This window comes from Pelmatolapia mariae, linkage group LG22 (assembly GCF_036321145.2).
Source record: "Pelmatolapia mariae isolate MD_Pm_ZW linkage group LG22, Pm_UMD_F_2, whole genome shotgun sequence".
Lineage (NCBI taxonomy): Eukaryota > Metazoa > Chordata > Actinopteri > Cichliformes > Cichlidae > Pelmatolapia > Pelmatolapia mariae.
In genome coordinates, this window is record NC_086245.2 from 19,380,647 (window position 1) to 19,405,040 (window position 24,394).

Genomic DNA, 24,394 nt, shown 5'->3' on the forward strand with positions numbered 1-24,394 from the left:
ACACACACACACACACACACACACACACACACACACACACACACACTGCCCTCTATCTCTCTTACATCTGACTGTAAGTGTGTTAGCGTCCAGGTTGGCTGCCTGCCCAGCTGGATAAAGAGGAAGAGAAGGGTGGAGAATGAGACGAGGCAGAAAAGCAAGAGATGGAGGAGAGATTAGAGGTCACTATTGACAGGGTCGGGGATCCACTCCGGAAAGGAAAGATGGGTGTGGAATCATACAAACGGTAAACAGGCTGCAGTTTTTCCTGTAAGGACGCATGTAGCCGGAGGGCATGTGCCAAGCAGTCTGACCCCTTCCAGGCAGAGTGATGCTCGTCTTCTGCCGGCGAACAGCTTGGCTCTGACCCTCCAGCTCCAACCGACGGGCTTCTGCAGAGGAGCAGACGCAGACATGGCTGTGAATCAGCACCTGCTTCACGGAGCTCTGCATCTATCTATCTATTAAACTGCAGGGAGAGTTGAAATATGGCTCACTGAAATCACTTTACACTTGATTTTAGGGCTGATCTGCGTCTCAAATGTCTGCCAGATGATTATTGTTGGTCATGTGGCACTTTGGTTCAGTTAGGACACCCACATAGAGGTAAAAGCATTCAGCGCAACAATAATACCCTTTCAGTTTTGCGACGTGGCGCTTCTCTGGTGTGAATATGAGCAACCTCGACTGTAAGTGGAGCCTGAAATGCACGCCATTATTGAACACAAACATCCACAGTTCACATACAGCTAATTGCTAACACAGGAGGCAGACTCGGGAGGTGGAGGCAGCGGCGTAGCTGTGGGATACAGAGCCGAATGTTTATTTAGACCACCTAGTGTTAGAGAGATCTCATCAGCATAAACGATTTGGCAGTGTACTCAACATATGATTACATGAAGGCACCGTGATTTCAGACTGCGCCCCGACTGTGTAAATATGATGAGTTGCAACACTAATGCATCAGAAAAGCTTTAAAAAAATTTGAACTTCCTGGCAGTTTGTATTAATTTACTGATCACTAACAAGTATCAGGGTCACAGAGGAATAGAAGTTAGAGCATGTTTTGCTTCAGTAAGCTGACATATTTGCCAGTGAATCCTGATATGTGGGCAGAGTTAGAAGCAAATGTTTAATTACAGAGTGGCACATACATAATCATCCAACACAGGATTTTCTGCTACAACTGGGATGTGTTAGTCAAGCCCATGTAATGCGATTCTTTTACCTCAGAAGTCAGGTCTCGGGGAGCCTCTGCCGCACGCTTGGTTCATCAGGTGACCCGTATGCTGAAAGGCTGTTGCAGGGCTGTGGATTCTAATCTGACCAGAAACATTTCATGCGTGTCTCTCCTCACTTCCCCGCCTTCTACACTATCCAATTAATAAAGGCAGAAAAAGAAAAAAGTAAAATAAATGGTGAAGCTAGGAGTGACACCGTACCAGTAATAGAAATGGAAAGCTGCACCTGGATTACAACACAACACCTGTTTTGTTTTTTGTTTTTTTAAAGCACTTGTGGCTTCTTTACGAATTGAGTCTGATCAGTGCTTTGCTCATAGCTTAGCATGACTTAGCAAGTTTATTTTAGTTCAGATTACAAGTTCTACAGTTTTACTGCTGGTCACACTTGCTGTTGCTGCCATCTTGAATTACAGAGTTGGGGGTTGGTGTGGGATTTCTGACTTTCTGAGTGGAAAGTCCAACTTGAGGTAGTGTTCCAATTTCCACTGGGAACTCGAGAATTTCCAACTTCCCACTGCAGCAATAGGCTGTATATAGAAGATGGGTGTAGCCACAGTGACGTCACCTAGTAGTTTGTGAATGAATTTTAAAGCTTTAAAGGTACAGTAAGTAATTTGAGGTTATTTAATATAAAAAATTACTGTAATCTGAAATATATATATATATATATATATATATATATATATATATATATATATATATATATATATATATATATATATATATGTGTATATATATATATATATATATATATATATATATATATATAAATAATCTTAATAAAATAACTTACGCTTCCTCCTCACCTTCAAACTCATCTCCTGAACTGAAGTGTAATGCCGCTGAACAGTAGCTAACAAAGGCTAACAGTAGATAATAGAGATGAACACGAGCTAAAAGAGGCTAACAGGAGCTAACAGAGGCTAGCAACAGCCAACAGAGGCGACTTACTCACCTGACTCTTTTTACAAAGTTTTACAACCTCTTTCAGAGTAAATAACTTTTCTTACTGCACTTTTCCCCAATAAGGAAAAACTCAGATAGGGCAGATATAGAGCCAATCCAAACAGTCATAGAAACACATCGGCTGACCGCTTACGTTTTGGGTTACAGTCTAAATTGAATGTTTTGATCTATTTTGGCTGACTAAAACATGTTTGTCCTACACTGTAGCTAAGATTATGGACTTGAATTGGGAGGGGTAGAAAAACAGAATCTATTGACATTTATGGGCAAAAACTTTTACTAACATTAACATTAGTGTTTTTGCTTCTCTTCTTTTTTCTTAGCCACAAGTGACTGTATTTGGGCATGAGGGCGGAAAGTCATTTGTGTCATCAGCTAATGCTAGGAAGCCTTGTTAGCCTGATGTATCCCTAAACTCTATAAATGTAATGAACATACATGGATACCTTCAAATACTAAGTAGCAGACTATTAAGAAACTGTAGTTTCACTCAATGAAACTAAAGCACAAACTGTGGTGCACACTTCCTCAACACTCGACACAATATTAGTCAGATATTTCAGCTGATATGCAGACGAACAAATGCAGATGAGTTTCAGTTCCTCAAATTTTAGCAAAGGTCAAGCCAACCAGACGGCTACCATCTAAAGCTTCCTGTGCTGTCTGTCACATTAGCACAGTATTTGAATCCTGAACAAAATTTCGATGGATGAGTTCCCTTTGGAAGGTTCGCTTAATCCTAAATGAACAGTGTGTGGAGGGGGGGAGGACCAAATCTGACCAGCCTGTAGCATCCATTGTATTTCAGCCCTCTTCTTCTTCCGCACCATGGATGCAGTAAATAGAGGGACAGATCGAGTCTGTGGGACTGAGATGGTGCCAGAAAGCAGAGGGAGTATTCAAATTATTTTTCACAGTTTGAGAGCTCAGAGATGCTGCGGCAGTCGGGAACATTCGCTCCGATAAAATCTCACATATTAAAAGGCACAATTAACGATTATTTCTCCAAAGCAGAGCAGGGTTGTGTGTGTTGTATCAGTAGCTTAAAATGCTCGTGTGGATGTGCGCGTGTTTGTGCGAGGCATTGTGCAGCAGCAGCAGCCTCTCGGGTTACTGAGGAATGCATTTGAAGTCAATCACAATGAAGCTTTCTATCTGCAGAGCTAGCCTGAAGGGGATCTCCAAACTGAACTGACCTCGACCAGTCGGGGGAAAAAAAAAACAACAACCACAAAATCATCTTTGGGTCGCGCACATCTGGCAGAAAATCTACTGGATGTTTGTGTGTGTAAATTGATTTATGTGTAGGACCACCTCTGCCTCCCATTGTTATCTGACTTCCTGAATCTTAGAATTAGCTGAGAGCTATAGACCCATTGTTCCTACAGTGAAAACGCACACACACACACACACCTGGTCTTTTTCTCCTGATCTAATTCTGGTACCTACTGGCTGCTGCTTTAATACTTTACTCCATACCTAAATTAAAAAAAGTGGAGCAGATTAGCTTCTGTGGATTTTCTGTATTAATATTTGTGAAACCATAGTATTGTTGGCTTAGGCATAAAGTCCGGACTCTGTAGCTGTGCACACATGCATAGACAAGCTATAGGATCACATTTATGTTGCTAAACCTGATGCCGGCTTCAGATCATGTTTCTGCCTGACTAACTGCAAATGTTGCAACACCCCTCAAAGGATGCAGTAGGGTTGGCCTTGTGAAGACATGATTTTACTGCCCCTTAATGTCATTTTTTCTCCTGTTCTTTTTTACACGAGTGCATATATATATATATATATATATGTATATATATAAAATTATATATTCCTGACGAGATTGTTTTAAAAATGACTCCAGCTGGCACCACATGCCTCATAATGGCATTGCTTCATGCATTGCCAAAAACCAGGATTGCATTCACCCCGCAGAGCCAGCTGAATATATAGCTGTCATCTTACAGTTTCCTTTTATAACGACTGGGAACAAAATGCAGCGGTGGAGGGAAATTAAGGGCACACAGATGATTTTGGCCTTAGGTTATGCGTGCGGTGGATGGGGAGCTCGTTGCGTCTCGGTGTGGTTGGTTAGCTATGTGGTGCAGGCTGAAAGTACAGCTGTTTATAGCTCCCCCGAAACACAGGCGAAATGCAGAGCTGCCCCCCCTCTTCCCAAAAAAAAAAAAAATCCTGTAAAAAAACACACACCCACACTAAAGGTCCGAGGAGCATTTATGTCTGCATGTACATGCGCACCACACCACAGACAAAATCTGTGATTACACTGGTCCAGACGCACACTCAGTGTAATTGCATGCAGTGACGCACGGCTGCCCGCCACGCTGTGAATTCGCACATATTGACTCACAATTTAAGCATGTCGAGGCACCGAGGTGGACTTTATATTGCTCCTAAATGTTGGGATAAATGTAGATGATGCACAACTAAACAAACAGGGGCTCCACAGCTGTACTCTAAAGTCCTGGAGGTTGTTGATTGCGCGTGTGTGTGTGTATGTGTGGACCTGTAAATGGGGCCCCTGGGGTGGGCTCTGGTGCCGCCTTCAGGGGCGGGGTGTGTTTATTTAAGTATCTGTGTGTGTTTGTTATTTGGCAGTCATGCTGAATTTAGGGGGCTAGCCTCGAGATAAGGAATGGAGTTTAAGATGAAAGGAAAGTGGGGCGAGGACAGGGAGACACTGGCACGGAGTTTGTGGATTCAGGGGGAGGTGAAGGGAGGCAGAAAGGGGGGAACCGATAGAGGGGGAGAGCCTGAGGAGGAGACTGATGGTGGGGCTTCTTTTTTATAAGGTTGTTTATTTGACGTTACATAACACCTTTGCTTATGTAGTTAGAGCTCTCGTACGTGTGTGTGTGAGGGTGTGTGTGTGTGTCTGGTAGCTTCTCACTGGGAGATGGGAATTTCTGTGAAAGGCAAAGGTTGCCCATAGCAACGGCCTTCATTGTAGAAGTGATCCTTGGAATATAGCACACACACACACACACACACAGATACGAGAAATACACATTTGCACCCTGCTCACACTGGTATGTCTTTTTTTGGTATTTTCAGCACTGTCCGGGTTTGACATCTCCAGGCCTTCACACACACACACACACACACACACACACACACACACACACACACACACACACACACACACACACACACACACATACACTTCTCAGACCAATCTCCTCAGTGTGTCCGGCCTCCAAACGGCTTTAAGTCAATTTTATTTTCAGGAGGTACATATAGCGTTTCAGCTCCACCTCATGCTGTGATGTGATGGACTGAGATGCTCGGGTCTCTAGATTCCATTATGCTTTTATTGGCTTTTAAAGGCATCAGGTTTCCTCTGTCTGGAGCCGGGGAGGAGCCTGTGCTCCTCTGTGTGTGCACAATTAGCATCACACTGGCTGGCAAAAAAAAAGGGAAAGAAAAACAGCTCTGCAGGCCCTGGGGATGGGCTTAAGATTGCTGAAGAGATAAGTTTGCTTTGGTCAGATTTTCAGCAGAAGACTGACTGTTTTCCAATACCTGGAGCAAAAACTAAACCCTTTTTAGTCATTGGATTATTGCACTACTTACTGTTTGCTACTGAGCTCGGTCTGGGCTCAAAATATACACGACGTATACACGTCGGAGGAAGCGTTAAAAAGCTTTACGCTCTGTTACTCCAATCAGCGTAGCAACAGTTCTGAAGTATTTAAGAAAACATCCTCTTAAGCACATTTATGATCTTTTTTTATGTCAGCAATGCACTGATTGACTATACAGTATAACATCAGTATACAGCAGCCTTTCTGGTCTGCTCTGGTTTTGCGCTGAGAGCAGATCATCCACTTATCTGAAATTTGGTGGGTTGACCCTCAGCGCATCCAGGTCTTTGGGAAAGATGCCAGACCTCAAAATTGGGCCTGATTTGTGTTTGTGTGCTGTAATAAAAAACTAGTGTAAAGGTTGTAGTGTAAAGACTTTAAGGCATGGAAAATATTGCCATTTTTACATTCAGTCAACACTTTCTCACTCCCAACTCGTCCCATACTGATCCCCCAGAAAGCACCTTTTCATCATATCTTAACACAAGGCATAGGCTGCTTCCTTAGCCTTATTTCCCGAGATACACAGATGCCCCTTTGGCTCTGAATTCCAATGTGGGGAGCAACTGAAACCTACAAAATCTGCATTAGGAGCAAGATTTCATTTTACTTTCATTTTGGACTTCAGTCTTTGGTTTATGCACAAAAAAACTGCTTGGTTATGTTTAGGAAAAACATTTTTTGGGGGGTTAAATACACTTTTTGACGATATGAAACCCATCCCAGAAGGAAATCTTCAGATGTTGAACTCTTCTCTGCAAGTTGAAAATTATTGCCGAAGAATCACTCGACAAATGTTTAATTCAATTCGGTTTTATTTACACAGCACCAAATCATAACAGCAGTCACCTCAAGGGGCTTTATGTTTTAAGTTAAAGATGCTACAATGATGGGGAGAAAACCACAACATTCATATGGCCAACTATCAGCTAGTACTTGGCGACAGTGGAAAGGAAAAACTCGCTTTTAACAGGAAGAAACATCTGGCAGAACCAGGCTCTGCTGCCACCAGCTGGGAGTGAGAACAGGATGTCATTTCGAGTTTATGGCCAACAATTTTGCCGTTTTAATTCACTCACATAGCTGCTCTCATCAGTTTCATTCATTCATTCACTCAGATGAATCCTAAAAATTAGAGCCCGACTAATATATTGGGCCGCTGATATCATCAGCCGATATTAGCTATTTGCCGATCAGCACACAGCAAATGTTGGGATGATCTGTTTATGTCTCATGTGTCCGACAGGAAAAAAAAATATCAGCTGATATATTAAAATATTAGATTTTAAAATCACCTAATATCACTATCGGTTCTAAAAATCCAAAATGCTGTAAAACCGTGGTAGTGACTGATTGGAGCCTTTGGCAGTTAAAGATCCAAATAATTCAATTTACAAAGCTATAAGTGGAGTCTTTATTGGACTTCATCATGGCCAGAAGCACAACTCCTCATGCTAATGGTCCTTTACGCCTGCTTGATATGCAAATAAGCAAATGTTTGCCAGCAGTGTGAACACATCGACTTGAGAAGCAGATAAAATCTCGGTTGCATTGGCCTCTTGTTCAGCTGCCCCCAAGTAGCAGAATCTCCATTACAGAGAATTACATCTTTTAAAAAACACACACAATGCAGTACGTGTTTAAATCGTTGGAAGATCGTTTTAAGTAAACGCTTTAAGATATTTAGCGTAAAAACTGTTTTTGTCAAAATGAAAGGGACTCGGCTTCGATGTGAACGATCCATCTATTTAATCATTGAAAAAAACAGGTAAAATATGTAGCATATGAATAAAAGTCAGTACAGAAAGGCGGTCTGTAAATATTTGACTGGACGTTCCTGACTGTGCATAAACACCTCTGTAGGTTGAATCTATCTTTGCACTACAGCGCGTGCGGCATCTCTTAAGTGCATGCACTCGATAGCAGCATTAGTTGACCCTGTGTGATGGGAAAAATCTCTGAGTGCTAAAGTGTGCGTTTAAGCATCGCACGGATGTGGGATTCAGGTCGAGAGAAAGGGATGAAGGAAGAGAGAGAAGAGGAGGAGGGATCAGCCTCAAAGTGAACGGAGGCTGAGGTCGTTCACTTCAGAGATTCAACCCCTGAATGATCCCTCACTAATCTCCCCTACCTGACCCCGGTGGGGGTCGGCGTGCTTGTGCTTCCTCCTCGCGGGCTGACGTGGAGGAGGCTTGGATTAAGCTGGAGTGATGAGAAGGGAGGATGCTGTGAAATGATCCACGAGACAGTTATGAGCATATTTCAGACAGGGTGTGGGGGGGGATGGGGGCCTTCAGGGTGCTGCTGTAAAACTCAGAAGAGGTGGTGATATTTTTCACCTCCAAGCCACATAATTATTTTGAGATGGCGATAAGTGATCTGCAGACAGTTGTGATCCTCTCAGGCCATTCATCAAACTAAACGTTGTCTCCCGTTTTACATTTTTGTAGACTGAATCGATTTTTGGGTGTTAGACTGCTGACGTATCTCAGTAGTGTCTGATTGATTTCCATTAAAATTTGGTGCAGACATTCACGACTCTGTAAGAATAAGCTTTAGAAACTTTCGTGATTTTTAATCTGTCAGATGCTTCTGTTTACGGCCAACTCGAGGCTCTATAGCTGCACTCTGTGTCACAGCAGGCAGGAAGCATTGGTGTCATTTTCCTGCTCTGGTTGTTTGAAATTTGCATGCTGAAGCTGGTCTCCGTTCTGAGTAATTTTCAAACCGTCGTATTTGGACTGCCGCTCAGACAAAACAAGCAATTTAAAGATATCACGTTTGCTTTGTGAGTGTAAAAATGAGTACTTCCTATCATTTTAAATACCGAACACTTCATATTGAAAAATATTACCCTATTAATCCGTAATGGAACGAAGTTCAGAAGTTAATTGCTTTCCTTTGCTTTGCTGCTTTACGGGCCGAGCATCACTTGCAATTGACACATAAGCAGAGACAAAATGGAAACCCCCCTACCACCACCACCACCACCGGCCCACCCCCTTCTTCTCTCCTTAAAAGCTTTGATGTTCCACTGCCAAAATCCCAGCTTTAGATCAACTCATTAACTATGCTCCTCCATAGAGCCACAGACAGACAGATGTTCCCCTGTCCAACATAATGCAGCTGCACCAGACAACTGTGTGTGTGTGTGTGTGTGTGTGTGTGTGTGTGTGTGTGTAATCTGCAAAAGTGGTTTCTCTTTCAAATGAAATGACAAACTTCTCAGTCATCTGTAATCTCTCTGTCTAACAGGGACAGAAGTGGTCGCTGCCTATCGATGACGAAGGGTCGGCGAGAGATGAATTTTACGACGATGAGGATCTCTACTCGGGCTCTGGCTCTGGCTGTAAGTGTATATATATATATATATATCTATGTGTGTGTGTGAGGTTACACACTCATGCCCTGGTTCTTTCAGACTCAACAGCTGCTGGGTTTCAATCTGCTGACCCCGAAGACCCCCACAGTCCCTCCTCTATTCACCAGACACGCATGCGTGGAGACCATGCACGCACACACACACCCAAAGTCACACCACATAAACATGCCGTGTGGCTCGACTGAGAAGTTTGGGAACAGATTTATTAAGAAAATTCCTCAGACACACCCCTTACAAACAAGCACTAACTGAAGCTCAGTTCCCCGAGATCTTATTTACTCTAATCAGATTACAGTCCATGCAGATTAGACGATCACACGCACACCAGCGGTCGCGGGCACCTATGTGCGAGCGTGCGGCCCGTGTTCGAGCCGGGCTGTAGGAATTACCTACTTAATGTAAATCACATTGCTGTAATTCAGGTTGATTTTCTGATCTTGCTGTCGAAGCTTGAGCGCGGCGCTCCTTATTAAGCATGACTCATTGAGGGCTGCCCTCAGTTCAGGCGCTGCGCTAGTGGCGAGCACGCTCAAAATAAATTACAATTCAAAGCAGGAGAGTGTAGCAGAGGCACCCCCTGTGGCTGAAACAGCAGCCTGGCAAATTGCTTAAGCTCAAACCACACTACAGAGCCCAAAGAAAGGGCTCGTTTTTAACAGGCAGATGTTCATTTTGTGTCACAGCTGCTTCAGAGCCATCCAGTTTCTTTCTTTCTTTCTTTTTTTGTTGTTGTGGTGTCTCATATGTTTAACAGAAGCTGCATTGTTGGAGTCCATATTTCGATATCCTCTCCACCTCCACTACAGCCTTCGTGTCTTTGTGCCTGTAAATTCAATTTGTTTCTCTTTCAACCCAAAGAGCTTCACTGCTATAACAGAATGAAAGGTGGGGTGGAGTAATAGTATTATGAGATTTAAAAAGAAAATGAATCACTCTTCTCTTCTCTTCTCTTCTCTTCTCTTCTCTTCTCTTCTCTTCTCTTCTCTTCTCTTCTCTTCTCTTCTCTTCTCTTCTCTAGGTTTTTAACACAGCTGAACTCACAATTTGCAGCAGTCGTTCTCATGTACACATTGTTAAGTTTCTGCTGTCAGACAGCTAAATGAGCAGAAAATGGCGATTTAATTGGGGTGCTAAGTCGTCATTACATTCACTATTTTATAAGCGATTTAAAAAAGCAACCAAAAAAACAAACCAAACCAAACATAGTTAAGCACTCTCTGTGTGTGCTTTTGTGTTGCTGACATTTAAAGGAAAGATGGAGGCGGAGACACTTGTACTCATAAATCCCAGTTTGTTAGTTTGTTTGTTAGCTGGCTGTGAAAAAAAGCTGAACGATGCTTTCTGTAGTTCTGCAGAAAATCTTTCCTTAGTGTTTAAAATTACAGAAGGGATTAATTGATGAACAAAGATAGCTGCATGTGTAGTCAAGGACAAATTAATTGCTGCTTAAGAGCTGGGGATGATGTCATGATGGTTGCCCAAGCTTGGGTTTTCTCAAACCTCAAATGGTTGGCCTTGGAGTTTGAAAGGTGGGCAGTTTACCAGGGAAGGTGTATCTTAAGAAAACATATTAACGTGTTGCATTATGGAAAGCCTTTGGTTGAGGAGCTTAGTTCCAGCTTCATGTGGAAGCCTTACAAGTTTAGACACGATGTCACCATGTTGACTTGTTCCTGCAACGTCATAATAAATGTTGCTCTAGGATCATGGTTGCTGTTGACTGTAAATTATGGGGATGGCTGTAGGTTGATTAGTATGACCAACACGTTCATCCAGGAGACTGGGGCTCATCTCCCATGTGAGTTACCAGTGCAGACTTAGCTGGGTTATTCATTTATTTATTTTCAGTTTTTGCTTGCAGTTTGGTTTAATTTAGGCAAAAGAACTCATGTTTAGATTTGGTCAAAATGATAGTTTAGGTTAAAGTAAGCCCTTTTTCCTATGTTCCCCACTTGCTAGGACGCCTTTCAGAAAACTCTGAAGGCAACTTGTGCCACATTCTCTTATTAAAAGCTATAAAAATACAACAATGTGAATGCTGTCTGTTTTGGTGATGGTCCTCGGTACTGCTGCACATACTGCAAACCTTGGTATCGATCCAATACCAATTAAATACAGGGCCAGTATTGCCGATAGCAATACTTTTAACCTATAAAGGCAGCTCAAGTAGGAGAGAGAAGTGTTGAATGATTTATGAGATGAATTAGCATCAATTTTCAAATTTTGAACAGGTTTTAATGATGAGTTAACCACTGTGATTTGTGCTTTCCACAATACTTAGCTAACAAAGAAAAAAACACTCTTTCAGCTTCTATTTTGAAACTATTTTAAAACTTTTTTGGACATCAGGAGTGTAACTGTGCCCGCCTCTAAAGCATTTCGGTTTAGCTTCCGTTCTCTTCCAAGAAAATAGTTTATTAAACATACAGCTCTTTGAGCTACATACTGAACTTAGACGATAGAAACAAAGTATCAATCCAGTCCAGTACTGATGCATATTTGATATCGGTACTATGGATATTTGGATAGATCCCGACACCTCTTGCCTTCGAGCAGCATTAAACCTGTGCGGCTGCAGCTTCAGATATAACAGATAATTAAAGACATCATTCTGCTCGGTGCAACTTCTGTGATCATAGTGGACCCTTCAGGGATGAGGCATACAGCATTTAAGCATTGATTTTCAGTGATTTTCAGATGTGATGACATGCTTCGCCATTCTTAGGCATGACAGGATTAATGATGCTGCACGAAGAACAGCACAGCCGTATCAGACCTTGTATGCTCCTCTCTTTCTTCCATTACACATCTCTTCTTATTTTCTACTGCAGCCCATCAAGTAAGCCATCAGGGGAACTTTAGGTATTAGGGATATACACCGGGGACACCTGTTAGGGACGATGCAATCTGCTGGCTGAGTAAGACTAATCAGATTAAGTGTCAGAAGTGTCACTAGAGAGTAAACTACTGAGTGTGAAGTGAATGAGCCAGCAATAGGCTCAGTTTCTGATCTACTGTTATCTGTGTGTGTGTGTGTGTGTGGGCGGGTGGTGGCTTACAAAACTGTGTGATGGAGTGACTGTGTCAACTTTGACTCTTCTTCTTGTCTTATTTCATTTTTTGTTCTAATTCTCTCCTCTTCAGTTCCTGAGATTGGTATGAGGCCAACATCAGTAGCTGTCACGTTCACCACAGAGGAACCCCTACTTCTCTCCACCACCCAAGCAACCGACCTCGCTCCCTCTGCACCGCCTGCAGCAGAGCCTAGCCCCAACCCAGAGGACCCAACGACCACCCCTCTTCTCACTGAGGCTGAGGGAGAGAGCGGTGTGTTCTTGGATAGGGACCTGGAGAGGGAGAGGGACCTGGAGAGGGAGAGGGAGCTGGAGCTGGAAAAGGAGAGGGAGAGAGAAAGGGAGAGGGAAAGGGAGCGTGTCCGAGAGATGGAGCGAGAGAAGGAGAGGGAGAGAGAGAAGGAGAGGGAGAAGGAGAGGGAGAGGGAGAGAGAGCGAGAGAGGGAGAGGGAGAGAGAGAGGGAACGTGAGAGAGAGCTGGAGAGAATCCGGGCCGCCGCCAAGACCACTGCCGCGCCCCGGTCCCCTGCTGCCGTTCCTATGGTCACCACCAATCCTGCAGCCAGTCCTGCTGAAAGTGCAGCGCCCTCTGCTGGTTCAGATGACCTGAGCGCCACAGAAGAAGAGGAAGACATCTACCTTTCGCCAGAGCCCAGCTTGCTTTACCCAGGATTCACTGACGAAACCACTACAGAAGAAGACATGTCCATCACACCAGAGTCAACCTCTGAGCCCACCACAGCTGCAACAACCACTGCTACCACTGTCAAGACCAGGACCCCCTTCAGGCCCAGGGTTCCCATGTTGACAACGACTCAGGCGGTGCCAACAGAGAGAACGACCCGCCCACAGCAGCCCACAACAACACAGGTAGGACTCAGCTCATGTCAGGCAGTATTAGGCGAACGGGATGAAAAATTTTCATTTGTGAACTTTGGGACTTTATTTATTTAAGCCTGTATAGAGTTATGATCGCTGGTTCCTGCTGTTTCCACTCTTTATGCAAAGTTAGGCCGATCACTTCTGGGCTCAAGCTGCCAAATCTAACAAACAGTAGTCTTAGTGTCCTCATCTCAGACTCAAAAAACAAGAACAGCATCAACAACATCAGTGAGATGCTTACTTGATCTGTGAGCTCAATAAACACTTTACTGATGAGTTTATCGCCTCAATTGCTGGTTGAATATCTTGTTAAATGTAATATGATTCCAATTTTCTAAAATATGGTTCAATTTTAGAGTCAGAAAGGAAGAGGTGTCGTCTCCCTCATTCAGACTGTCACATTCAGTTTCCTAAAATCAAGACGGTAAAGACCAAAATGCTCAACTTGAGGCTTCAAAACATTATGTGGCATCATGCGGTTACTGCTCTTCCATCTTTTATATACAGTTTATGGTCCAGTAAACCGTAACGACTTGATCCCCAGCTCTTCGAGACCAGAGGTATTTCTCTGACACATGTGCTTTTGGTTAATCAAAGAAACTCTGCATTAAACCACGATCCATTTAGATTTTTCTGGTTTTCCACATATAATTAAGCTGCCAGATTTTGTGCGTATACTGGATGGGTTGGACAATCTACAGCTCTCTCCCATCCTAATATACAGAGGCTCATTGTTTTAAAGGCGAACATGTGCCATGGAAAGTTCTGTGTTGGTTTGGATGCGTTTCAGTGCAGCGGCTCTGTGGAGGAAATGGGATTACATCAAATGTAAGTTTCCTCATTGGTCTCATTTTCCCCATCTCAGGAGGGTACCAACGAAGTGGGTGCTGCAGGACCAAGTGGAGATTATGAAATCATGGATGGACGCCGCAATAATCTTGGCAGCGAAATGGCGGGAGGTCCTGATCTTATCGGCAACTCTGTGGATGGAGGCAGCTCCGCGGCCCAGCTACCGCAGAAGAACATCCTGGAGAGAAAAGAGGTCTTGATAGGTAAGATTATCCATCACTAAAGATCATGCGAATGGCTTCCATGTGTGTCGTGTCTGAATTTTAGCCCTTTTCATCCATCTGTCTGTCTCAGAGCATGTCTTCCTGGTCCTGTGCGTCTAATCACCCCTTAGACTGGCAGAACACATTTCCCAGTTGCCTCCTGTGTTCTTTCCCTGCTTTCAGGAAGCTGCTCTGACAATCTGGCATCACCTCGCATTCACGTAGTGCAGATTCATCACCATAAAAGAATGTCCCGCTTAGCCCCGTTTGACCCATTGAGAACAAGAGATCCTCTTCTTGGGTTATCCAACCCCTCCTTTCCCCCCCTATTTTTTCTCATCCTTTTCCCCTTTGGCTAAATCCAGTTCCTTTTCAAGTGCCCCCTATTCCTCATCCCAAAGAGCTGTTGTTGAAAAGAAAGGAGCAGCCAATTTGCCTGACCTGACTGGCTCTCTGTCTCTCCTTCAGCCGTTCTGATTGGTGGACTTCTGGCTGTGGTTTTCGCTGATTTCCTGTTCATCGGTAAAGAGCAGGAGGCAACATATTTTAGACTAGACAGTAGACGTGTATTAGTGTAGTGCAGCTTTTCATTGACAGAGCCCTTTTAGCACCAAAATCTGGAAAAAGGGTGTTTTAGCTTCATCTCCCTTTAAGCCAGCTTTCTTCTGTTTGGCTGCCACTTGTAAACAGAGGGTTTGATGTTATAAAGAGACAGCAGTACAAAAAGCCTGGCTGAAGTCTGAGCTTTTCACTCAAATTGATTATCGGTACACACACTGACTTTATTATTATTAAACTTTGGCTATAAGTAATACGAGCATCCACTATTCTAACAACATATACAGTCATGTGAAAAACTAAGAACACTCTCACTGCTTTAATAAGAGTTAAGAAGGTCAATAGCAGCCAGCTGCTCCTAATCAAATGCATAATGCATAAATTGATCATCAGCAAGTGAGAGCATAAGTTTGGGCATTTTCCTGATCTGGAGCATTCAGGTATGCAAGCATACTGCCGTGCAATGCTCAGAGAAACTGCAAAAAAACCCAAAAAACAACCTACGAGCTACATCTCAGACTCTACATGCTTCAGTTAGTGTGTTAAATGTTAAAGTTCATCACAGTACAATTAAATAAAGACCGAAAAAGTATGGCTTGTTTGGAAAGGTTACACAAGACCTCTGGAAAGCATGATTTTGTCTGTATGACAAATTATTCTAGAATCAAATGTGAGAACATTTGTCTAACAGCTAAAGTTCAATTTAACAGGAAAACGAACCCAAGCACAAAGCAAGCCTACAACAGAATGGCTCAAAAAGAAAATAATCAAGGTGCTTCAATGGCCGGCATAACAATGACAGGCATAAACGAATGCCTGCAAACCTCAATGCACTAAAGCAACACTGTAAAGTAGAGTGGACCAAAATTCCTCCACAATGATGTGAGAGACTGATACAATCATACAGGAAACAATTACTTCCACTCATTCCTGCTAAAGGTGAATCTACAATCTACTGAGTCATGAGGTATTTTTAGCTTTTCACAGGAAAGCTTCGAGTGGTATGAAAACATTATTTTTTGCATGACTGTATATGGAAGAAAAAAGGAGAAGGATAAGAACATAATAGGTCCTCTTTACTGCTAACATGCTAAATATATTATTGCTGTCTTGCACATCGGCTGGGTACCACTTGTTATTCAGAACTAAACTCAAACAAAACTCAAACAAAATTTTTTGGAATAAAATTATAATTTCTTTGCTTTCAGAAATGCAGCGAGCTCAGTAAAGTTGTTACAATTCATCCCGAGGGGAACATCAGTATCCGCGCCAAATTTCAGGCCATTCTGTCCAATTTAATTCTGGATAAAAGCGGTGGACAGATGGGCTGAATGACAATGCCATCCATGGCCCAGCCCCACCAGCATGACTAAAATCCTTGATTTAGTCATTCGTCTTAATGATGACTTGATATTATGAATTCACGGACAAGTGGTTCATTATGTGCTATCTTGACAGCAACTTGAAATGGTACAGTGAACATTCCTTAAGTCTGAGTATAAATAAAATCAGAGATGGTGAGAAAAAGAGACACGGTGAAATGCACAGACTGTAGTTACACACTGCATGATTGGGCAAAAGAAGATAAAACCGACTGAAATCTTATAGAAGATTTAATTACGTAAAACGGTGCGACGAGGCAGACGAGGGGAATACGTTTTGCGGTGACAGTACGCGGTGGAAAAACTGTATTAATTAAATCCCTTCAGCAGAAACGGAGATAAACAAAGTAAACTCTCCCGACGCAAAGAATGGAAACAAAGCGCTTGTTTCCCGCTTTTGGCGTGGATGCCAGTCACTGTAATGAGGGCGTTTTTAACCATTTCGACAAGATAAGCAGAGTAGGCAAAGGACGGTGGGGAAAAAAGCAGCTGCTGCTGATTGGCCCCGGCAGCCCCCACAGGGTTAAACTGCTATGTGGCACTGCAGGGCTGCAGTTTTAACACAAAGCGGGTTGGCAGCACAGAATGTATTTTGGCACATTCGGGCTCATCCGTCTTTACTTAGCAGGAAGGTGGTAGTAATGCTGTGGTAGATTTGCTAGAAGTGTTTCTAAAGCAGCTCCGTGTTGTGTCATAGTCGGCCGCAGACGTGCCAGCGGCTCTAATGGCATTTTAGTGTTTGTCTCTGCGTGTGTTTGAGTGTTTGTAGCAGCTAATCTGCTGCAAATTTGACACGACTAACACTCTTGTTTCCATCTCGCTCCAGCGGTGATAGTGGGAGGCGTGGTGGGCGCCCTGTTCGCTGCCTTCCTGGTGATGCTGCTGGTGTACAGGATGAAGAAGAAGGACGAGGGCAGCTACACGCTGGAAGAACCCAAACAGGCCACCGTCACCTACCAGAAACCGGACAAGCAGGAGGAGTTTTATGCATAACACTGACACGCCAGAGAGACACGCCGCACACCGGGAAGGGAGAAAGAGCGAGCAAGAGAAGAGCGAAAGATACTCTATAAGTCCTGCCCTTCCTCCTCCTCCTCCATCCTTCCTACTCCTCTTCTTCTCCCCCCACCCTCCTTATCTGCTCGGGTCTCCTCATCCCTCTCTCCTCTCGTCTCCATACTTGAGAGCGCCTTTCTCTCTGCGGACTTGGAACCTTCTTTTCAAAGAAAACGAGAAAAAAAGAGGACAAAAAAAAAAGGAAAAAAAAATCCAAATATATTCAGAAAAAAAAATAACACGTACACGCGAGATGTTTTTAAAGTAAATGTTGTTATTAATATTCTACAGATTCTCTTGTTCTGTATGTAATGATATGATTATTTTGTAAGAAAACGAACAAAACAAAACACATGCTCTTGTAACCTGTGTTTTCCAGCACACACACACACAAAAAAAGAGCGAGAGAGAGAGAGAGAGAGAGAGAGATCCTCTTCTGTTTTTAACGGAGCAAATCTGAAAAAAAGGCCTGAAAGGGGAGAGGAGAGGGGTGGAGACGGGTGGAGTGAGCCTATGGACAGACTAACTATTAGATCGGGCTCTACTCTGCCCCTCACCACCACCACCCCCACTCTACACATACACTTAAAAAAAAGGAAAAAAAAAAGAAAAGCAAAACAAACCATACAGAGCGTCTGGTTGGCCGCACAGAGCCCGGGGTCAAAGGTGAGAGGAAAGGTCTCTTTTGTGTGCCTTCCGTCAATCTGGTGCTCAAAGACACACAAACGCACGTCCACAAAGCCACGCATAAACACACGCTAACACACACATACGCGCGCACACACACACTCGTATCTGCTCGAAGGTGGCGCTGACCTCTCGCTCTGTGCTCGGCCAACCAGAAAACGGTGCTCAGCGCTTGGCGTGTTTCACAACGTCAAGGAGCCGCTGTGGAGACACCGGCAGGCCCCCCTCCCTCTGCTCCTCTAAGCTGTATAAAGACTAGTTATGGATAGTAATAATAATCAATAATATATCAATGTTCTTGGGCTGGATGGTGAACAATAATAATAATGATGATGATGATAATAATAATGCCGTAATAATAATAATAAACAGGAGGATGTGTATTTAGCAGTTTAAAAAAAGAAAAAAGTTTATATGTAAATATCAGCGTATCCTTTCTGGCGTCACTAACCATCTGCATGACCATGAAGAGTTTTTATCCATCACATCACGTCATCCCTTTAGATGAGCTGTGCTCTTGTCACACACACGTACGCACACACACACACACACACACCAAACACACAACAGCTGAAATAAAACTCGCAGCGCACTAAAACACACCGCGCCGACGTTAAGTAGACTGTAAATCATATCACACGAGCGCATATCGAACCCCTCGTCGTCGTCGTCACCATCGCCATCATCATCGTCGTCATAGTGATAGTCATCACTTGTGATTTCCAGCAAGATCAGGTGGTTTCAATGTTATTGGTTAGTTATTGATTAGTTGCCGGTTGGTTTAGAGTTTGGTCTGTTTGTGTAAAAGCACAACTCCACGTCCCGCCATCATCCGCTAAACCCCCTCCACCCCACCCCACCCCTCTCACACACACACATACACACACAGACACACACATAAACGCACACACCCTTTTGCATGCTTCACCTTATGATTTTTCTTTCTTTCTTCCATCATTGTCTCTCTGTTTGGGGATGGGAGGGGCCTCTTGGAAGTGTGAGGGGCTTTAATGAAATTTTTTTTTTTTAAAAGTTGCTCCCACGTGCACTAATTCAGTCATAACATTTGCCGTTAGAGCTTTGGTTATGAGAGGAAAATGAATTAGTGTTTACGAGGTCAATGTTAACCTGCCGTGGGAGCATTTTGGGGGAGGGAAGGGGAGGGGAGGGGAGGGGACAACGTGAGGAGACAGGCGGGCTGTGCTTCTATCTAAGAGATTGTAACAATAAACACACCAGTGCGACTGGGCTAGTAGCTTCTATTATACTCAGTACTGTAGAACAAAAATGCATGGGAGTCAAAACTATACTCGTCTGGGTGTGTGCGGATGGCTCTGTGTGTGTGTGAGTGTGTGTGCGGATTTTTTTTCTGTCCAAGTGTGCGTCTTTGAAAGAAGAGAGGGGCGAGTTAAAGCTGGAATGTACTGTGGTCGAGTGTTTGTTTACCTACTCCAGCAGTTCTCACGCTCTTCCACATGCAGGTAACACACCTCTTCCACTCCTGTGTGTGTAGTTACCTGGGCCCCCTCCTTCCATCCCTCCCTCCCTCCTTCCCCTCGCCAGTCCGAGAATACCTGTGTGCGCCTGTGTCTGCACCTCATCTAAACCTGCTACCTGTGTGTTTGCGTATGCATGAGTGCTTCACCTTGATATTTCACAGCAGACTCTTGTGTACACTGACTAGCCTGTCGACGCGAGTGTGTGTGTGTGTGTGCGTGTGTTTCTGCGTGCGTGAGGGTGTGTTTAGTCTGTTCACTGCTGAATGTGGGGCGGCTCGTCCCTCACAGTGGCTATCACACACACTGACCGTGTCTTTTCACTGTCTGTCTGACTTGTCTACCTGTCTGTCTGCCGCAGGACAGATGGACAGACAACACGCCACTTTCTCACAGGCAGGAATGATATAAACACGTACTGTCTTTTCTAAAAGTGACTGTCAAAGTGTAAACGTGTGCGTTTGTAGCCATTTAAGCCTGCGTAGCCAAATAAGACGTGTGTGCGTGTCTGAGAGAAAGAGGGTAAATTTGTATGTGTGTGTGTGTGTGAGTGTTAGTGTGCATGTTTGAGAGTGTGTGTGCGCGTGTGAGTGTGTGTTTGTGTGTGTGAAGCCCAGTGGAGGCTACACTACTCTATGTTTGCTGTTCCCATTCCTGTTTTTATACATTTGCATTTTTTAAGGCTGAGTTTCTGTCATTGGCTGAGTGAGCGAAAGGAGGCGGATCCTCCAAGCCACCGCCCTGTCACTAATCTGCCACTCTGTTCCAAATAAAAAACCTGATTGGGTAAATCTGTCCTTTCTTGTCGTCTTTTAAACTGAAATAGATTAAAAAAACTCTCTTTTCCTCTCAAGAATTTGTGACTAATGACACAAACAACCAAGGAACTACATAACTGTGTGACATTAAAATTGTGCAATTCATTCCTTTGCTGTCTTTTTGATCGGTAATGATCTATAATCTCAACAGCAGTGGTTCTCAACCTGAGGTGCATTAGAGGTCAATGACCCATAGTCAAGAGACACAAAAATAACCTGCTATAAATGGATAAAACTATGCTGTAATAATAAAAAATGCAGACGGAACAAAACTATGGCAACAACACATGTATACACTCACTGACTGATTCATGACGTACATCTTGCTAGTACCAGACTGGACCTCCTTCTGCCTTCAGAGATGCTTAAAGTCTTTGTGACATAGATTCTGCAAAGTCATCAGCTCGTACTGACAAAATAGCATCACACAGCACCTCCATGATGTGTCCTGTTCGACCACTACCCAAAGGTGCTCTCTGCATTGAGATTTTGGTGACTATGGAGGTCGTTTGATTACAGTCGTGTTCAAGAAACCAGTTTGAGATAATCTAAGATTTGTGACATGGTGTGTTATCCTGCTGGAAGCAGATGGTACACCGTGGTTAATAAAGTTATAAAGAACATGGTGTTGCTGTATTGTTGCTCTTTACTGTAGATAAATGTAGGTTATAGGTTATCCAATGCTCATTTAGTACTGAAGAGGTCCAAAATGTTCCAAGAAAATATCCCCCACCCCATTACACCACCAACAACCTGAACCACTAATACAAGGCAGGATGGATTCGTGCTTTCATGTTGTTTACGTCCTTGACCCCCTGCCTTCAGATCTTAGTAAAATATGCATGAGGATCAATTTAAGATTAGGAAGAAACCACGTCAGTTAGTGGAGAAGATTGAGAACGCTCTCATACAGTAAATAGGAAACTATAGGCCACTGGGCTTATAGTTGTGACTGGAAATGGTGAAACAGCTAGCCTTAATGTTTGCACACCAGCACCTGTAAAGTTCACAAACTATTACATTGTGTATATGTATTAAAAATACAAGTTACAGAGTGTAAAAACAACCAGTTGTAGTTTCAGGGGTACTCTTCTTGGTCAGGTTCGTTAGTTTTAAAGGTGCATGTAGGTGAACTTTCTTATCTTTAGACCAAACTTCTTGACTGTATTGCAAGAAACCAATATTTCTTTAATACATACATACCAAAGCACACAGCACTGTCTCATTATTTCACCAGACACCAGACACCATCACCATCGTATATTCTGCAAAATTATTACCTATCCCCCAGATATTAGTTTGATGCATACTTTCCTGCTTAAAAGGCCCAAAACACTCACAAAACAATACCACCCCCCACTTTCTTAGATATTGTACTTTAGCTGTGCTAATTTGCTAACAAACGCACCATTAATCAAATCACCAAAACTAATTAACATTCAATGAACCAGGGAATTTCCGAGTCCCTCGGGGTCAAGGTAATCCAGCCTTGGTTTTATATGTAATAATGCATCTTCCCTCATAAGCAAACACTCTGCACATTCCACAATCAGCAAGTCTGCTTTCAGTTAATGAAGTATTTTAAATGCACATCACAGCAAAAAGGTTCAGGGTTGAATCGGCTCTTTCAGTGAGGCGTTTGTGACACTTTGGGGCGGTTTGTGACTGTATGGCTTCCCTCCATTCGTCCAGTTTTCTTTCACCACCTGTAAAAGTGGCCGCAGGTTTGTTGATGGGCGTGCCCGCCTCTCGCTCATTGTAGGCTAGGACAGGCTGGATGAAGGGGTGCCATCAAATGTACCTGCAACTTGGAAAAGTCTTTCAGAAGATGTAATTATAGACTTTAACTGTTCGGTGCAGCTAATTTTGATTCTACCGGAGTAATGTTTAAGTGTTTTGACCTCATTATTAGTGCCCTCTCCTCCTCCTAATCAAAGCTGCAGTTTGTAAAATTTCTTCAAGGATAAACAGGACTTCACTCAGACTACAAAAACCTGATGTTGCTATGCAGATCTTTCTTTTTTTCTTTCTTTTTGTCCAGGTTTATAGATTTCCCAACCCTTCACTTCCATTTTAATGCGGTCTGCAGCTTGTAGTGCTCACAGTGGTTATAAACTGCTCTTTCTTCTGGTTACAGTGAACACTGTCACTGTAGTCTGTGGATTACCCACCAAGACAATGTTGCTCGAAAGACAGGCTACCGTTGAATTATTTAGATGTAATTCTTTTCTACATTGTGGGCAGGGCACATGAAGTTCCATTTGTATCCGTTTTGCTGCAGGAGATGCATAAAAATCCCAAATAATCCCCTCAAACCAGGAAGCTTAAATGAGTTTATTGTGATCACACGTAGTGTTGTAATGTGGGTGAACTTTTCCTTTAATATCTCGGTCTTAAATGTGACTCAGCTCCCTTGGCGGCAGAAGATTGTTCAAACTTGAGGTCCAGGCTTTATTCTTGAGTCCACTCATGACTCAGCAGCGAAGCACTTGAAACAGGAGATGAATATATTTCAGTAACATGCATTTAAAGGCGCTTGCGTGCAGACACAAAGTCTGCCTCCATGTTATCACACACCAGCCAGCATTAGCTCGGCCTGTGTGCCATTCTTTTCGACCCGCTGACACTAGAGGCAGCTCTCCTCTCTTCTGTGCTTCATCTAAGAGAGATGCTGTATTTGTATTTGCATGATCACAGCTTCTTAGCACCTCATTTACACTTGTTTAACTCTGTGGGCCCTCGAGGGAGAAACAGACAGAGATGTTATTTTTCTTAAGTCAATACATAAAAATATCCTTTTTCCCCCTTCCCCCTTCACTGAAAGTTAGATAAACTGTCTGTGGGGATTTGTGAGTACAAACTAACACACAGGAAAGGAGATTATTCCTGCTCTTCAAGCATGAGACCAGATGAGACCAAGGTCACCCGATGTGAAGGAGTAGTGGGTTTGCAGCTGGCCATCATCCAGCAAAGCTAACAAGCTGTCCTGGCCTTGGAGAGCGAGCTGCTGATGAGGAAATATGCCTCCGCACAGAGGCTGAGTGCTCCTTGTGTGTGAGCCTCCTGTGGGAGGGGTGGAACAGCCGAGCCAAAGCTGCACAGTAGAGTTGGGGTAGAATGAAGCAGGCTGACGTGCCTGGGGTCCAACCAGTACCCCATCTGCTGGGTAACAGAGGAACAACCGTGGCAGAGACAACCTGATTTACTACCCAGTTTTAACCTGGTTATTTTCAGCTGTAATTTTACATACTACAAAAATACAGATAGCAGGCTGTGGTGCGTTTGTGTCTGATTTTACAACGGCTTATTTTTTTAGACCTTTGTGGAATAAGAAGCTCAAGGGATCAGCGCTGTTTATCCTCAGCTGACAGTCTGTAGGGTTGGGTTAACCATGAGGAGTCCCAGCGTAGATTTCACGGATTACATGATTATTAATTTAAGCTGAAAGAAAATAAAACATCTTTCAGATACATTTGCAAATGCTGACAATGTGTAGCAGCGACACGTGTCTTTATTTCACGGGATCTCAACTAAAAACTACATATAGTTCCCCTGCAAAGCCACGGCTTTAGTTTTCCTGCATTTAGAGTTTAGTATGTTAAGAGGTGTAACAAATCTGCATCTAAACTATAGCGCCTTGGTGATTATATTAAAACATTCATTTTGTCTTTATGATCTAGTTTAAATAAGCTACATGATTCACAGAATGATTTTGTTTTAGACGTCCCATCTCACCTACTGCAGCAAAAATGCTTCAAGTAATCCCAGAATCCACTTTTATCAATATACTATACATATAATAATAATTATCCATTTCATATTGAGGGTTATACATTTTAAATGTCCTCATTTATTTTTTCCAACAAACAGTTTTGTTTTAAATATATAAAAAAAATAATTTAAACACATAGGAGCAAGTTAGAAACCAACAATAAAGGCATAGTTTGTAATCTGAGGAATTAGGTTCATAAAAAAGAAAGTGGGAAAAACATACAGCTGTTAGCTGTGCAGTAACCTCAAGCTGCTTAAGGTGCAGTGATTTATTTAGATGCAATACAGTATATAAGGGAAAAGCTGAGTTTGTACAATACTAATGAGCTTGAAAGTCGGTATTTGTTCAGACCGCTATCATTCTTCAACACAACCTGAACTCCTGATAGCGTTGCATTGTGTGTTTTTCTATCCAGGTTTGGTTTTA

General features: G+C 43.1%; 1 protein-coding gene across 2 annotated transcripts in view; it reads left to right on the forward strand.

The window, feature by feature from the left end:
• Positions 1-19,032, forward strand: part of sdc3 (syndecan 3) — a 41,420-nt gene extending 22,388 nt beyond the window's left edge. The window contains exons 2-6 of one of the 2 annotated variants that reach the window (XM_065470958.1): positions 9,065-9,158; positions 12,336-13,135; positions 14,013-14,199; positions 14,668-14,721; positions 16,966-19,032. In XM_065470958.1, coding sequence (XP_065327030.1) covers positions 9,065-9,158; positions 12,336-13,135; positions 14,013-14,199; positions 14,668-14,721; positions 16,966-17,132 — 1,302 coding nt within the window. In that variant the 3' untranslated portion in view covers positions 17,133-19,032. The remainder of the gene's footprint in view (positions 1-9,064; positions 9,159-12,335; positions 13,136-14,012; positions 14,200-14,667; positions 14,722-16,965) is intronic. The other variant, XM_065470959.1, reaches the window with a different exon arrangement.
• Positions 19,033-24,394: the final 5,362 nt, after the last annotated feature.